Source organism: Ambystoma mexicanum, chromosome 6p, assembly GCF_040938575.1.
Source record: "Ambystoma mexicanum isolate Mex_15411 chromosome 6p, UKY_AmexF1_1, whole genome shotgun sequence".
Classification (NCBI taxonomy): domain Eukaryota; kingdom Metazoa; phylum Chordata; class Amphibia; order Caudata; family Ambystomatidae; genus Ambystoma; species Ambystoma mexicanum.
The window spans coordinates 1,365,679,626-1,365,697,215 of NC_090935.1; the positions used below are offsets into that span (position 1 = coordinate 1,365,679,626).

The window sequence follows — 17,590 nt, forward strand, 5'->3', positions numbered from 1 at the left end:
GTTAATGACTTCATTGCAGTTGTAAACACGGAACTGGTGTAATAAAAATGTCTTGATCAGGTCTGCCTTCGGCTACTCCATTTAAAAGCACGCTGCATGTCTTTAGCTGAAGTCCTGTTAAAAACAAGCATTGGCAAAGCCAACCGTTTAGGCTTGTGTATAAGTATTAGGTATTTGCCAGGCACTGCTATTAGCTGCTCAGGTACTCAAACCATTTTGCACCTGGCACCATCAACGGCTAGCTAATACTAATAAAGAAGTGCCTTCCCCATGCCTACACGAAAGCCCAAACTGTTAGCATTGCCTTTGCTCTTTTTGCTTTACCCTTGATGCACAGGACTATGCATCAAGGTTAAAGCAAACATACTAATTTGCTAAATTGGCCCACATTGAATTTAGGCCAATCTAGCCAGTAATAACACTAATGGTGCACAGTCAGCCTGGATATACTTTCTGTGGCATGGCATTTTTACTGCCTGGGAGTTTGTGTGGCACAGCATTTTTACTGGCTGGCAGTCCGTACATGGTAATAATGCACATATTGATGCAGCCTGCATGGACATACATGAGAACAACAAGCATAAATATTTTTTTATACTAGCATATGTTGTGTGGAAAGGTGGCATGAAATGTATTGGAAAATGTTTTTGTGCACGGTTTGTGATTTGCAACTATTGGGATTTTTCTTGTGCTTCCATACAAAACCAATTGCAAACAGTATGGATTTCTACCCAATTGTGCAAAGAAAGTGCTGTAAAATGCATAATTTTAACCCAGTGTTTCAAACATTGTTTTGGGAGTGAGAGCCCCCCTAAAGCAACCCTTGTCTGGTTTGGTCTCCCTTACTGCGCTCTGTTGATCCTGCATAATTGGCACATACATTTAAGCCTCAAGTTCAGAAATGTACCAGCCTCCACTGTACATCATTTGTCACTTTGTACGATGTGTGTTTTAATGCGCTTATAGGGGCAGGGTGCTCCTTAATTATATGATATGGCATTTATAACGCACCTGTACACAAGTGTTTCAAGGCGCGACAAGGCAAGGAGGGGGAAACAAAAAAGGAGGACAAAACACTGATCTTACTAGGCCTTGTGTCATTCAGATCGTGCAAGAGCAGTGAAGGGGTGAACGGAGAAGTGCAGAGGGTGGGGTAGGATGGAGAAGTGCAGGAACAAAGGAGAAACAAGACTGCAGCCAACGGGTGTCAAGTGCGGGTACTCATAAGTGCAGCCAACGGGTGAAGAGTAAGTTCAAGAGAGGGGACTTTGGGGTTACAGATACAGACCACAAGTGCACGGGAGCCAAGAGGCAGTGCAGGATTGTAACTTGACAGGCAGGGACTTGTGCACGAATTCAGAGGGTAACCAGTGCATGGATCAGGCAGGTGATTAGCAAGTGAGAGGAAGAGAGAAGGCAGAAGCAAAGAGAAGGGTCTTGAGTTGCTTCCGGAACCAGAGATGGTTCTGCTCAATTCTCATAGAGGCGGCAAGGCTGTTTCCAGAGGGAGGCCCCAGCCGAAGAAAGAGATCTGCCCCCAAATCTTTGCTTGGAAAAGTGACTGACCCGCAGAGAGTTGGAGGTGGCAGAGCGGAGAGCTCATGCCATCCTATATATATTTATGCATATGAACAAAAGTTAGTCTGGCATAAACCTTTCTTCAGTAGAGAAATCTAACTTTGCTGTAGTTAATTTGCAGTTGTAATAAGAAAACCATATTTGGGATCCTGCACACAAATTCAAGGAGAGTGTTCTCGAGTATCCTGTTTGTGGAGGTGTCGCCGCTGGCCCAGGGCAAAAAATTGTAAGGGGGCCTCACCAAATGTTTTGCCCCGGGCCCCACCACATCTTGTGACAGACTTGCACTTCCATCATACAATAGCAGGCACAACACAACACATCTCCTTCCCTTTCATAGTGCACGCATGCACGCACGCACGCGCGCACACACACACACACACACGTACGTCGGATGGGACCCATTTGCATCCCATCACTCAGCATACACAAACGTACCCTGTTTAAAGAGTGGACCACTCTGAATATATAGAGAGGCATCCCTGGTCCCTTTTAGACAGGTTCCTCAACCCAGAAAGCGTCCTTCCCTCTCTGACCATTAGCTGGCATGCCTCATGTGCCACCAGACTACCATGCTATAACCCAGGTATGACTCACACACCCATCCATACCAACCATATAACCAAACTGGCGTGCACACTTACACACCAACCAACCTGACCGAGCATGTCTCACATACCAATCATTTACTGGGCATGACCCGCACACCACAGTACTGAAACGGTATCATACACACATGCCATTTAAATCAAGCACATCAATTAACTAGGTGTGACTTGCACACACCTTTCATACTGACCATGACATCCTACACATGCCATTCAGACTAACCATACTGTTATACTGGCGTCACACACGCCATTCGTACTGACCATGACATCTTACGCATGCCATTCAGAACTGCAATACTTTAACATGGAGAGACCCTTTACACCACATTAAATAGATCTCTTCACCATACTAAAATTGTAAAAACTTTTTAGGATTTTGACAACATCAAAAATCAATTTCTCATAACCAAACCATTACTGCAACCTCAAATGTAAGACATGCAAACTTATTCTAAGAGTCCATAGCCTTTGGGAGACTCTACTCCATACTTAGAATTCTTAAACCTATGAATCTATGTTCCAATGAGACAACATCTGAAAAGCCTCAAAATGCTTACATGCACACATGCACGTTCACCTACCTGTTAACTCCTATTACCCCAACAAAACATTTACAGTATAGCTAAAAGTCCATGGGTGGACACACACACCCCTAATATGCACCTGGAGTCACAAAGGAAGGAAAATGCTGTATGAAGTCAGGGGGTACAGTTTAAAAAGTAACGCTTAGTCGAAGCTGGTGAGGAGGGGAGACATGGAAGCATGGTCAAGCGGCTATTTTCACAGACTTTACACCATGCTTCCATGTCTCCCCTCCTCATCAGCTTCGACTAAGCGTTACTTTTTAAGCTGTAACCTCCTGACTTCATACAGCACTTTTCTTCCTTTGTGACTCCACTCCTCTCCGTACATTCATGATCGTATTGACGTGCCTTTATCATAACGCGATCAAAACTGAAAACAATCTCTGAGGCTTCTGGATTACACTGACACGTTTTCTTTGTGTCCTTTACTCGAAGGTCATTTATCATCCTCTGCCCTTTGTTACGATGCGTGTCACCAGTTCCAACAACACAACACATCTCCTTCCCTTACAACACCAACACACACCTGTGCACCCGAACAGTCACACTCTTCCACCATACAATAGCAGGCACAACACAACACAGATCACCTGGGCGAGGGGTCTTGTTGGAGTGGGACACCGGATGGTGAGACACAGTATTCCCTTCCTTGTAACACGTTTACCCCATCCTATCAAGAAGGATATTTAGGAACTCTACCCCTCCGCCTCTTTACAACGCGAACACTTTTTCACAGACAGCCTGCTTTGAGAGAAAACAGACTAACACCCGAGCAGTATACCTGACATGTCCGAATACAATGGTCAGGTGCGTCGGGCAATTACTGACCATCACACACACACACCTGACTACCATTACACTTCCCCCACATGTATAAAAGGTGGAGCACGAGAGCACACTCTGAATGAGGCAAAGCACACAAGGAATTTGACAGAGTGGTTCCGGCGTTGCGTGGGTGCTCAATCGAAGGTATCTGTAAGTGAGAAGTGAACAAAGTAGATAACATTTGGTCCGAGCCCGGCGGAGGGAGACCAATTGAAAGAGAACAAATAAATGTGAATCGAAGTGGTCCTGCGACGGGTCAAGCAAAATCCTGTGCACAATCGAAAGCCTTTGCTTTTGATGAAGTAGAGAAAGTTTGGAAGAGTAAATGAGTTTGGTCTGAGCCCGGCAGTGGGAGACCAATTGAAGGTTTTGTGTTAAAGTGGGTCTGAACCCAGCGGAGGGGGACCCGGGGTGAACAGTAAATCATCCAAGAAGTTGTATAAGTGAAAATCCTGAGAGGAAAGGAACTTTAATGTTTTGTCGCGTTGTATCAGGCCCTCGTAAATAAAAGACTGTGAATGACAAACAGACTTTGGCACGGAAGGCACTGATGTTGAAGTCTTGAACAGCATCCTTGTGCTAGAAACTGTGCTAAACTCGAGTGTTCCGCCTTGTCCTGTGCTGAAAGTGTGCGGAAGGGAAGCCAAGGGCAAGAATAGCCTGACATGTCCTTTTGTGAACACTTTTCTTTTGCACCACATTGTTTCCCAGACTGTTATTAGAAGTAAGGATTGTCAATAGGTGTATTAGTATAGACCCTTTTATTTTTTCAGACACAACTAGGACTGCATTCTTTTTATTTTATGGTCGTAGCTTGCTCCCATCTTTAGGTTTAGGATTAAATAGGTATTTTTCAAACCCAATTGAAATTCAATAAACGCATTTGAACTGTGATTTGTTGTGTCTGTCTTACTGTTGATACGATGCCTTCCTTACAATCCTTAAGTAACTGCAGTTCTTAAGGATAGAGAGGTACTTGTTGTCTCTCCCAAAACTGTATAATCTGAGGGATTATCAATGGAGTGCCAAAGGGTTACTTAGTATCCCCCTTCCCTCTGCTCCTGTAATTTACTTTTTAGCCACCTAGACAATCACCTAGTTATGGCTGGTGGCAGTGGACGTGTTCTACCAACTAATGTGTGTTTTTATATCGCAGGCTATGTCCATAGCCTCGGTAGTGCACAATAGGGCCAGCCAAGTACCAACTTGGGCCCTCCATTCTTTTTTTGCCAATTGATATGATACGTGATATGGCATTGATAACGCGCCTATACACAAGTGTTTCAAGGTGCGACGAGGCAAGGGAGGGGGAACAAAGGGAGGACAGACAACGATCCTATTAGGCCAGGTGTCCCTCAGATAGCGCAAGTGCATGGGATGGGGAAGGGGGAAAGTGCCATGTGAAGGGGAAAGTGTCCATGCAGTACATGGGCATAGACTAATGACGATAGTAAAGTAACGGCCAAGGTGGCAAGTGCCAAGGTAAGTGCAGACATCAGGTGTCAAGTGCTGGTAGTGGGACTGTAGGGATACAGAAATAGTCCCCAAGTGCTGGGGTTGCCAGGCAGGCAGTGCTGGAGTGTTTGACTGGCGGGGGAGGGACCTGGGCCCGAGAACAGAGGGTGGCCAGGTAGCCGGAGCAGATTCAGTTTCAGCCAGGAGGTCAGCAGGGGAGAGGAGGAGAAAAGGCAGAGGCAAAGAGAAAGGTTTTGAGGTTCTTCCGGAACCGGAGATGGTTCTCCTCAAGTTTCAGGGAGGCAGGGAGGCTGTTCCAGAGGGGAGGCCCCAGCTGAAGAAAGAGATCTACCATCAACTTGTTGCTTGGAGAAGCGACTGACCCTAGCGTGGTGGTTTTTTGTTAACCCTTCTTCTACCATTTTGGGAGGGGGAGGTCTGTGTGTGTGTTTTGCGTTTGGCAGGAACCAGTTGGTATCCCCACCTAGGCTTCAGAGTGTCTGGTCAGGCAAGAAGTGGGGAGGAGGCTTGCACCCCCCTGTCCTTTGTCTGCCAGAGTGCCTGATTAGGGCCAGCTCTCCTGATTGGGCAGCCAAATGCCCCTTCCTGTGAAATTCTGAGAGAGATTGCAGGAGTGTGTGCTGGAACTGTATAAAAGGTGAGGCTTCTGGAGTGTAAAGCAAGTCGACCACAGGAAACAGAAGTAATCGAAGAATAAGATGAGCAGAGACGCCTGCAGACCCTTTGCAAGACCGTGAAGCGACCACTGCTGTCCTAACCCCATATCTTATGCGACATAGGAGCGTCGAAGAGGACGATTCCTTCCCTTTGGCTGGTTTGAACAACCAATCCCCAGACAAACTTTGAAACGAACCATCTCCCGAGGTCCTAGGAGCCTCCAGAGCTGTGGAACCCCAATACCAGGAGACCTGCTGCCCTTTTTGAGTGGATCATTGTGGAAAGGCCAAATTCGTCCAAATCTGTGCTGAGCCCATAAGGACACTCCAGAGATCTGATCCAACTCGCCATACTCCCTCATCATAGTGTGGGACTACAGGAAGTGAAGAAGATTGACCTGGCGACCTGTGTCCTTGGATGGAACTGCTGAAAAGGCGCCAAAACCGCAGAGTGAACCAAGAAGTTGTTCAAAGTTATGCTACAGGCACTCCCTTGAGACTGCTGCTGAGAGACACCGTCCATTGTCCTGCTTTCCGTCACCAGACCAAGGAATCTGGAAGCCGGGTCCACATCGAGAAGCAGCCAACACAAACACTTTCTTCAAACCAAAGGTACTGTGGGGGAAAAATGTATGGCTTATCTGATTCCAAGAAGTCGCTCCAGACCATTGGAGTACACGTAGAGGTGTCTGGGGCAACCCCCTCCTACCTCTGACCCAAGATGCTGCTTGTGTCCCCTTCTCAAGTCTGTTTTTAGGTCTCCTTTGTTAGTTGCTAAATTGTTGCTTCAATAACTTAGACTCTCGAAGAAATCCACAAGAACTCTTCATTATTCACTGTTTGTCAAGACCTGAAGCCCTCTCCGAACTGCCTTTGTTGCGTTTGTTTGACTTAAAAGACTTGCCAGGTGAATAAACCATGTCTAGAACCTTGAACTAAGCACATGTTGCGCAATTACTGATAATACGTTAACCTTGTCTTTTCCCTTACGAACGTTGCTAGGAACGTTGCTGCAAATCTAACCGCAAACAAACACAAAAGTGAAAGTGCCCTTTGAAGTTTATTATCTAGTAGTGTTCTACCATAAATGACTGAAGTGTTTAAAGTGATTCTGGTGTAAATATAATAAATATATATCTTTTATATAACTATATGTGTAAGTGCTTCTTTGTTGTGCCTGTCTAACTAAGATACAGAGACAACTTCCTCTTAAGATAAGCCCGACTGCTCTGCCACACTACCAACGTCCTGAGCTAGTACAGACTGTTACTAAGAGTTGGGGATCTACAAACCACTGGGATAGCTAACTAAAGTCTTACTGCCAGTAGGACTTTGGGTAAACTCCTCTGACACAAGTCCATACCTTAAACCTGCTGTTAAATATCTGGTTGTACACCTAGATCAAGAGCTTATGCTCAGTGACAAAAGTCTGCTTCATGCTACTAAGGAAAATCTGAAACACCATTCAGTTTCTCTCTTTTGCCCATCACTTAACGGCCGTTGACTCCCGCATATCCTCACGACTGGATAATGGAAATGGCTGCTTCCTTGGGCTTCCAAAACACGCCATTACACGGCTACAGAGAGTACACAACTCAGCCGCAAGACTGCTAACAAAGATCAGGAAATATAATCATATTAGCCCAGTGTTAGGATCACTGTACTGGTTTCCAATCCAGAAATGGATCATATTCAAAAGCTTGTGTATTGTACATAAAAGCCTCCACTATCCCACAGCCACCTTACTGGCATCCAGATTTCTTTTATACAGATCATACCACCCCTTTAGATCTACTTTAGACAAGAAACTTATCATCCCGAAGTAATGGAAGGATAGACGGAGTTGTCGTATGTTCTTGGTCCAGGCCTACAGAATTGGGAACTGCATAACAGCCACACTTCGCAAAACGTCCAATCTTCACTTGTTTCAGAGCTGCTAAAACCTACCTGTTCGATCTACTACTCAGTGGATTGCTTCTAAAATAGATGCTGAGTGATTTGCTGACATATTACCTCAATAGAGTAATGACAGTCCTTGGTAATACGACACGCTTTATAAAACTCTCATCCCATAACATAACTATCTCTGGCTATTCCTTTGATCCAATGTGGGGTTTTCTTTGGGTACACACTTCCCCCAGAGCTCCATCTGCAGACACTATACTTACCACAGAAGGATGTCCTTGATCCACTACTTCCAATAGGACAATACATCTAACATTTGGATTTGAATTTAGTTTTAAGACTTGGATGTCTTTTGAAAAGTCGAGTTGGGCTTTTGTGACCTTTTTGAACTTTTACCTTTTTGAACATTCTATGGTCCCGTGAGACCACTTTCTGTATTTTGTAAAGCTATTTTTAAACATGTACTTGCCTATATATTTTCTAGTTAAATCATATGCACAACTTTATCATTTCTTAAGAATATATTGTGTGGTATTATATAGAGTAATTACTGTACCTTTAAACAAGTTTATTCTTTCTGAAATGTTGCTTTGAGTGCTTGTGTAATTCCATCCCTTGGAGAGGTAGGAACCCCCTACAAGCCAAGGTGAATGCTATATTTGGTCTCAAAATGGAGCATCAGGGCATTGACATATATGTAAAATTGAATAAAAGATAACACATATTATTTCAAGGGAATAATAAACTCAAAGAAAATAATGGTTAGCAATATTAACTTGCTCATGGACCATAGTCTGTCAGTTCTTTCACTTCTTCCCTTTTTCTCTGCCAGATCGCAGTCAAATAAAGTGGCTCAGTCTTTACAGGTTTAGGTGCCCCAACACTTCTTTCTCGACTTAAATTATCGGGTAATCATTCTTTGCCCTTGTTAGGATGTTGCTCTTCTTGGTAGTGGGTTTCACCAATTTAGGAGCCTGGCCCTGTGACTCTTGGGCTGAAATGCAGCCTTTTATGATGCTGAAGCCAGTCTCTCTGGGCCTGGGAATAGCTTTACCCCCCTAGTTCTGTTGGCAGACGGTTCCACAGTCTCCATCAGCAATGGGTTGTAGGTACCCTACCTCTAGAGCACTTCCCCCTTCTCTTGACTTTGCTTTCTCTTCCCACTTGCCTCTGCCGAATCACTTTCTTCTTTTTCCTTGGTGATGCCAGTCAGCATGTGGGCCCTCTTCACCACCTCTCTTAGCTTTCCACTCCTCCGCTTAGTTGTACTTTTAACTCCTTCCTCTCCAATGAACCCTTCTCCTCTGCTTCCCATTCTCGACTGCTTTCTGCTTCCTCCACTCTGTCTTTCCCTTAGACTCTCTTGTCTTGTTTCACCACCTCCTGGTTGGCCACCTCCTCCATTCTCTTTCTATTTTCCTGTTTCCCCTCCTCCTCTTCCTTTCATCTTCAGCGCATCCTGATCTTCTTTTACCTTTCTCTCTCGCTCTCTTTCTCTCTCCTCCCTCTACTTGTTCTGGTCTACCACCTGCTGATCTTTCCAACCTCATCTGTGCTTTTCTTCTCCTACTTTCCTTCCTCCTTCTCTTTCTGCTTCACCAACTCCTCAGCACTCTGTCTCTCCTCTTGCTCTGTTCTGCCACCCCCCTGCCACACTGATCCACTACCCCTCTCTTACTGGAACTACTCCCTCCAATTCCTGCATCCCCTGATGCACACTGAGAGTTCTTGTTCTTAAATAGGCCCCAACTGGAAATGTTCTCAGCTGGTTTTGTCTGAGCCGAGCATTGGCTCCCGAGTTTGAATGTGATGTTCAAACTGTCTGTGATTTATTTCTGTGTTTAGACTCCATGACAAAGCCATTTTTAGCGCTATAGTCAATCGTGTTTTTTTTTTATTCCTCACTGTCATTGCCTCAGGCTAGTTCTGTGGTCACTAAAGCTCTAAGGGAGTATTATGGGTATGTAAGGGGGAGAATTTAATTTTTCGGCTTCTGGCCCCCTCAGGGTCTGCATCCCCTGCATTTTCTGCTGGTTTGTTTGGTTTTTTAACTTTTCTTTTGTGATCAGAGGAAAGTTTACTTAAGTCCACACTGCAACCCTATTTCTGGTGTGCTGCCATTAGTAGCACATTGGCTCCCATGGCAGAAATACCTTGTAAGCACCCATTTTGGATCCAAGGTGTTTCCCACTTAGGATCGGTTTTTTCACACCTTTCACTTAGGGGTGTGGAATAATCTACTAAACGGTGTGGTTGGCATTGGCGTCCACAAGCATTACTGCCATGAATGCAGATCTGCGTGGCATTTGGATCGCTTCATTTGTCAAACCATTGCTCAATCCATAAATTGGCATGTCCGCGGGCCCCGTCTCTGTGGCTCCAAGAGCGGGTTCATTAAAAGCAGTTTTTTCCCTATTAAAGTGCAGCTCTGGGAAAGTGCCAGAAATCTCTCAGCATTGAGCAATGTGTTGTACGCGGCAGCTGATTTACTGAAACGTGAAAGGTAATTGATGGACTGGGCAATCTGGGGCTCTTCGATGTACCTCCTCCGGGTCCTACATCACACAGAAGGTGATGGCCCCCAGACCTCATGGCTCTACCAGTTCCATCCTCGATGTCTAGTATGAGACTTTGGGATATAACTTTTTTTTTTTTTAAATAAATGTACTATCAATAAAACAATTTATATCAACGGCCCTTTTCGAGTTTTGCAAACAGCAACTGTAATACTCTGCAGCTTCCACTAGATGTCGGCCTATGCACAGCATGTGAATCTAAGCAGATACAAGCATCAGCAGAATCAGCGTCCTCTGGGCGTTCTCGATCTAGATCGCCACATGACTCCAGGCAATCATCCACTATTGCCAAGAGTGCCTCTCTCCCCAAGGTAACCGAGGTTCGATTGTCGGAAGACGAAGCTGACCTCTATCCCCAGACCGCACTCCAGGAGTCGGCGTCAGCAGCCCAAGTAACGCCTATTCCCGAATCCCAACCTACATGGTCGAAGGATAGTACCAACACTACCGAAGCTCGACGCCAGGCGTCGAAAAGCTCTGAAGGCCCAAAGAAGCAGGGTAAACACTCTGCCAGCCACGGGGAGGGGGCAAAACAACAGAGGAAGCAGTCTCAGCCTACTTCCACACCGCAGAAACATTCCACTCCAATCAAACAGACGGACAGGTCTCACATCTCTATTATAGATGAGACAGGGAAACTCCCCCCAGGCAGAGTCATTCCCAGTTCAAGAGAGTGGTCTAGTGAGGACATAGATAGTCATGTCAAGAATGTCATCATTGGCAGATTTCCATGCCAAAAATCCTGAACATTTTCTCACTTATAACCCTGACGGGTCAGCACCCTCAGGCTCCAAAGATCCAATCCCCCCAAGTAAAAAGTCCCGGTTCGAAACAACACGGTCTTCAGATTCCTTCCACATTCACCCTTATTCTCAAGATCAAGAAGATCCTTCCCTTTGTGAGGAGACAGATTTGGGCATGTTGGAAGAACAGACTGGGACAGGCTACTATGGGGACGATGAGGAACAAGAGGAGGAAGAGGACGACCCAGAAACATACAGGGTAGATTCCCCGGTAGATAAAGAACCACCGGTTACCGACGCCCCTGTCGACAACCAGCCCCTCCTAAATGAAGTCCTAATTCGAGCAGCAAACCACTTCCACATTGACACCGAGGGTGCTCAAGAGGAAAGGGATTTTGTCGAAGAGTTGGTGGGAGAAAGGAGACCTGTTGCACAGGCAATCCTATCCTTGGGCCGATCCAAAGAAGAATAGACCCTCACTGGTAAACCACAACCTCACCAGGGCAGTCAACCCTAGGATTGAGAGGCTTTTCAGGGCAGCCCAATCAGACCCACTGTATATAAGAGGGCATCTGAAACCAGACTCCCTAGTCATTACAAACACCCGAAAGAGGGCAGGAACACCCTCATCATCAGAAGCTCCTCCCGACAAGGAGAGCAAGAAAATTTATGGGTTTGGCAGAAAGGTTGCCTCCACTTCCGCCTACCAAGCAAGAATCGCCAACTCCACCACCCTGCTGGCGAGTTATACCTGCCACCAATGGGAGGAAGTCGCGGCACTCATAGATTCTGCCCCAGAACCCCTAAATAGCCAATTGGCGCAAGTCTCCGCAGAAGGAAGAGCCGTATCCGGTTGCATTTTAAAGGCAACCTTTGATGCCGCTGATAACGCCGGTAGATTGATAGCAGAGGGTACTGTTATCAAGAGACATGCTTGGTTACGGCAGTCTGGATTCAAGGCCGAAACCCAAGCATCATTGTTAGACAAACCGGTGGAGCAAGATCTATTGTTCGGTAAGGTGGTCGAGGACGCGCTAAAAATGCCAAGGACGAGTATGAAACACTGAAGTCCCTAGGTCAACTAACCACTAAGCCCCCAAATCAAAGGGGTAATGGCAATTTTCGCCGCACACGGACAAAATTCCCTAAGTGGGTCAAGCTATTCCAAGGGCCAGGGTACGCAGTCGAACAATAACCAAAAGTCTACCCAAGGTTATAGCAGGGGGAATAAGAGAGGACGGGGTAAAGGTAGAGGCAGCCCCAGTAGAGGCGGCGGCACGCCTCCACCAAAACAGTGACGCTCTGCTCTGGGTCCCTTCTCACGCATCCCTGGTAGGAGGACGCATTTCCAACTTCACCCAAGCTTGGGAAGGGATCACATCAGACATATGGGTGCTGTCCACAGTGTCCGCAGGATACTGCATAGAACTGTTAGAGCGTCCCCGAAACCACCCTCCCCGACAAAGAACACATTCTTTGGACCACCAAAGAATCCTCCTCGAGGAGATCGTCAAACTCGTCCTGGGACACCAGGTAAACAAGGGTATTTATTCAACTTACTTCCTTGTACCAAAGAAAGATTTAACAATGCACCCAGTATTAGACTTACGGCCTGCAAACAAATATGTCAAGCCCCAAAAGTTTTGCATGACAACTCTCCAAGAGGTAATCGCCCTCCTGAAAAAGGGGGACTACATGGCAACATTGGACATGAAAGATGCCTATTTTCATATTTCCATGTTCCCAGCGCACAGAAAGTACTTGCGGTTCAAGGTGGACATTCGGCAATACCAGTTCAAAGTACTCCCCTTCGGGATATCTTCAGCTCCAAGGGTATTCACCAAGGTACTGGCGGTGGCTGCAGCACACCTATGCAGGGAGGCAATCCTGTTGTACCCTTACCTGGACGACTGGCTCATCACGGGGGAAACCCCAGCGATTTGCAGAACAAACATTCAAAGAACAATCGACCTCCTCTTCGAATTGGGTTTCTCAATAAACGAGAAAAAGTTAAGTCTGGTGCCAAGCACCTCCAAATAGTTCCTAGGAGCTATCCTAGACATACAAGAGGGGTTGACCTTTCCATCAGAGGAAAGAATTCGGAATATAGTACTGCAAATTCCTCAATATCAGGCCGGTCGCTAGATAACGGTACGCAAAGCAATGCGTTTGCTACGCATGATGGCGTCATGTATTTACCTGGTCCCCCACGCGCGCCTGTGTCCCATGCAAGAATGGTTGTTGAAACAGTGGTCTCAGGCAAGTGGTCAGTGGGACGATCTAGTGGTCGTTTCGCCAACACTTGTACAAAACCTTCACTGGTGGACAAGAGAAAATCTGTCCATCGGGGAACCCTTTTACGACCCTGAGATACAGGCGGTAGTCACCATCTCCACCACACGACTCAGGGTCTCTGGTCTCTATCAGTAGCCAAGAATCACATCAATCTGCTAGTGCTTCTGGCAGTATTCAAAGCGCTTCAAGCCTTCGAGCCCTACCTACTGAATCTGTCAGTGCAAATCCAGACAGACAGCGCTACAGCCATGTTCTACCTGAACAAACAAGGAGGGACTCGTTCGCCAAATCTGTCCAAACTTGCCCAGAGAATTTGGGTATGGGCACTCAAACGGAACATCTTCCTGTCATCGCAACATGTTCCAGGGGATCTAAATTCTCTAGCAGATGCACTAAGCAGAGATCCCCTCCCAAAGGAGCACGAATTGTGTCTACACAGAGAAATCGTAGAAGATCTCTTCTCTCAGTGGGGTTCCCCCACCATACACCTATTCGCCACAAGCGAAAACGGACAATGCCCAAGATTTGCGTCCAGATTCCCACAACCAGACTCCCAGGGGACCGCCCTGTGGATGAACTGGTCAGGGATGTTTGCATACGCTTTTCCACCAACTCCTCATCAGGAAGGTGGTGAACAAGATAAACAGGGAATCAATGACGCTCGTCCTAGTTGCTCCCATGTGGGCAAGACAACTGTGGTTCCCACACTTACGCAGATTAGCGATGTGCGAACCCATCAAACTCCCAGGCTTGTACAACCTACTGTCCCAGCATCAAGGTCAAACAGTACATCACCTACCCAACTCAATGAACCTAGCAGCATGGCTCCTGAGGTCATACAGTTTGGACATCTCAATTTACCTCAAAGATGTATGGACATCCTAAAAGAATCTAGGAAGCCTAACACGAGGCACTGCTACTTTGACAAGTGGAAGAGATTTGTTATCTGGTGCCAGAATAAACAAATCAACCCAGTTGATTGCACTCCTTCAACTATTGTTACATACATGCTCCACCTGCTGGATGCAGGACTGGTTTTTAACTCACTGAAGGTGCATCTGGCAGCTCTGTCAGCATACACCACCTCCCATAACAAGGTGTTGTGGTGGAAAGTTCCAGTGGTAAATGCCTTCATGGAAGGAGTAAAGAAACTTCACCCTCCTATTTCAAACCCACCACCAGGGTGGGACCTTAATGTGGTGCTATCTAAATTCATGGGCCCCCCATTCGAACCCATGCATAAAAGCAGTCTCAAACACCTGATTTATAAGACAGCCTTCTTAGTAGTTATTACATCCATAAGAAGGGTCAGTGAAATTCAGGCTCCGTCAGTGCAGGATCCTTTCTTTACAGTCCACAAGGATAAACTGGTTTTGCGTACACACCCTAGGTTCTCACCTAAGTTTATTTCCAAATTCCACATGAACCAGTCCATCGAGCTTCCAGTTCCTTACCGAACAAAACCCACAAAGCTCGGCTGAGGTGCAACTACACACCTTAGATGTGCGTAGGGCAGTCCTCTACTATGTAAACAAAACCAGACCGCTAAGGAAAACAGACCAGCTGTTTGTCTCCGTAGCTACAGGCAGAGAGGGGGATCGCGTCTCTGAAGGTGCCATCTCTAAGCGGATTGTTAACTGTATCCAGCTGTGTTACTCCCTTTCTGAGAAATCTCTGCCTTTCACACCAAGAGCCCACTCTACAAGAGGCATCGGGACCTCTCTGGCTTTCATTGCAAATGTACCCCTAGACACCATTTGCAAAGCAGCTTCTTGGAGCTCTATTCACACTTTTACTCAGCACTACTGCATTGACGCCCATTCCAAGACGGATACTCAAGTGGGAGAAGCGGTTCTAAGACATTTATTTGCGCATGAGCCTCCTCATATGCCACCCCCTTCTTCTAACACTGCTCGCTAATCTATGCACAGCATGTGATCTAAGCAGATTCCACAAGCCTCAGAAGAGATACATTACTCACCGTAATCGTATTTCTGATGCTTGTATCTGCTTAGATTCACATGCGACCCACCCTTCCTCCCCTCTGAGAGAAGGCGCATGGATGCTTGTAGTCTTATCTTCTATCTATATGCTTGTATTATCTGTACTCGTGCTACTCCTCATGCTACCTCATGTCACAAAGAAAAAACACAATTTGAGGGTCCTAGACGCGTGAGGGATCATGGGTACAGTGGACTTCACACTAGGGATAGTATTACTGGCACGCCCTGTGTCGACGCCCATTTTCGAGTTTCAAAAAACAAACTGTAATACTCTGCAACTTCCACTAGATGTCAGCCTATGCACAGCATGTGAATCTAAGCAGATACAAGCATCAGAAATACGATTACGGTGAGTAATACATCATATATATATGTATATTATAAGTGTTTCCCTTTTGGAATGTGCTTTGAGTATGATTGTTTTGGATCATTAAATGAAGTTCTAAAGATTTCATTTTCATTTAAATTTCAGAGCCTTCTGGCATATTTGTTAAAAGCATCACTAAAGGCAGTGCAGTTGAGCACGATGGTAGAATACATATCGGAGATCAGATTATTGCTGTAAGTAATGCTAAACCTTTTGATAATGATTTGCATGGATATTTAACTTTTTGTAATTTTCTAAACATTGTTGGTTTGTTTCACAGATGTATACAGATGGGCTTGCAGTATTTAGTTTGTTTTATGTTGCCTCGTTAGGAATGCATGTAATGAAATATAATTCCACAGCTCTTAGTGTAACCTGAATTGTACTTGCAAGTGCTCAGTGTTAGAACCCAGAAGCAGCCAACCAAAAAGCAGATGAAAAGTGTGTTATGCCTATTTCTTTTTTTTTTGTTGTTGTAAATTTCTTTATTGGCATTTCAGATAACAACATTAACAGCACAGAACCCTTCCCCACTGTCACCCTTCCACCCCCCGGTGCACTTGAGAAGGTAGCCTTAAAGAGCGTTTAGGGTAAGCAGGACCACAAAACCATTGTTATGTAAACAGCCCAATCGGCTTGCCCACCACACCTGTGAGGATGTTATGTCCGATTTGTACAGTCCATAGATCCGGTATCAGGGATCAAGTGGAGACCTCGCCACAGAGTCAAGCACCCTGGGGGGAACCCCGTGCAGCAGGAGACACAGAATCATCCCTCCCCCGTTGATTGAGAAGGTACACCAAATATGGATCCCACATCTGACTGCTACTTTGGTGCCTACTTCTCAACACCCCCCAACGCACCTCCATATCATTACAGTAGAATATGTCCCCTGACCATTGTTCAACCGTCGGGCTCCGCTTCCGTGCCCACACCATGGCCACCCGGCGTTTAGCCAAAATCAAGAGGAGACCCACCAATGTCCTAGTCTCTTTGGGTATCTGTTCCGTATATATCCCAACAGGGCCACAACAGGATCCAGCACGAATCGCTGCCCTACAATGTCCCCGATTACCTCAAACACCTGCTGCCAAAAGTGCTCCAACTCCACACACTCCCAGGCCACATGTAGAAACCCTGCCATCTCTCGACCACACCGGAGGCAAGCCCCCGACCTCTGGGGGAAATAGCGTTGCAGCTGAGCCGGGGAGTAATAACCCTGATGCAAAAACTTGAAATGGATCAGCTTATAATTCGAATTAACCGCCCCATTCTTGGTCAGCATATAACAGTACTCCCAGACATCAACTGGTATGTCCTGCTCTAAGGACCTTTCCCACAGCCCTTTGAGGATGTTCCAACGCTAGACCTGCCCCTCAATGCCAATCCATACAGTTCGGAGAATATATGTCTCCCTATGTCCCCCCCTGTCACCCTATCAAGCACCACAGCCACCTCCGGAGGTTCGGGAAAGGTTGGAAACAACCTCTGTAGTGTCACCCTCAGTCTATAATATAAAAACACATCCAGCGCTGTCAAGACTCCCCTTTCCTTCAGTTGATCAATAGAGACAAACCTCCCCTTGGGGAACAGCTCTCCCCATGTAGTGACACCCAGCCACTTCAGCATAGCCACATACCTCTCCTCACTGGTCAGGGGAATCCCGGGGACAAACAATGGCGGGAGTCTTTGTGAATATAGAAGACCCCCACTGGGAGCTCTCTCCAATATCGCCCAGGCCCAGCATGTCAGCTCCATCAAATTCCGAGGGTTCCGAAAACGACTCGGGGCAGTGAGAATGACCGACCTCAACAGTGCTGGGGACGCGATAGATCTCTCTATCTCCACGTGTCTATGTTCCGCTGCCATTCCGTACCAGTATCGAAGATAGCTGGCCTGCGCCACTTTATAATATAACTCAAAATCCGGAAGAGCCAACCCTCCCTCATGAACTGGTGCCGTGAGCTTCTC

At 46.3% G+C, this 17,590-nt stretch overlaps 1 protein-coding gene across 17 annotated transcripts in view; it reads left to right on the forward strand.

Annotated features, from left to right (window-relative positions):
* The window catches only part of MPDZ (multiple PDZ domain crumbs cell polarity complex component), a 1,735,289-nt gene that overhangs the window by 542,750 nt on the left and 1,174,949 nt on the right, over positions 1–17,590 (forward strand). For all 17 annotated transcript variants that reach the window (XM_069626067.1, XM_069626068.1, XM_069626072.1 and 14 more), the window contains exon 10: positions 15,725–15,813. In XM_069626067.1, the coding sequence (XP_069482168.1) occupies positions 15,725–15,813 (89 nt within the window). The remainder of the gene's footprint in view (positions 1–15,724; positions 15,814–17,590) is intronic.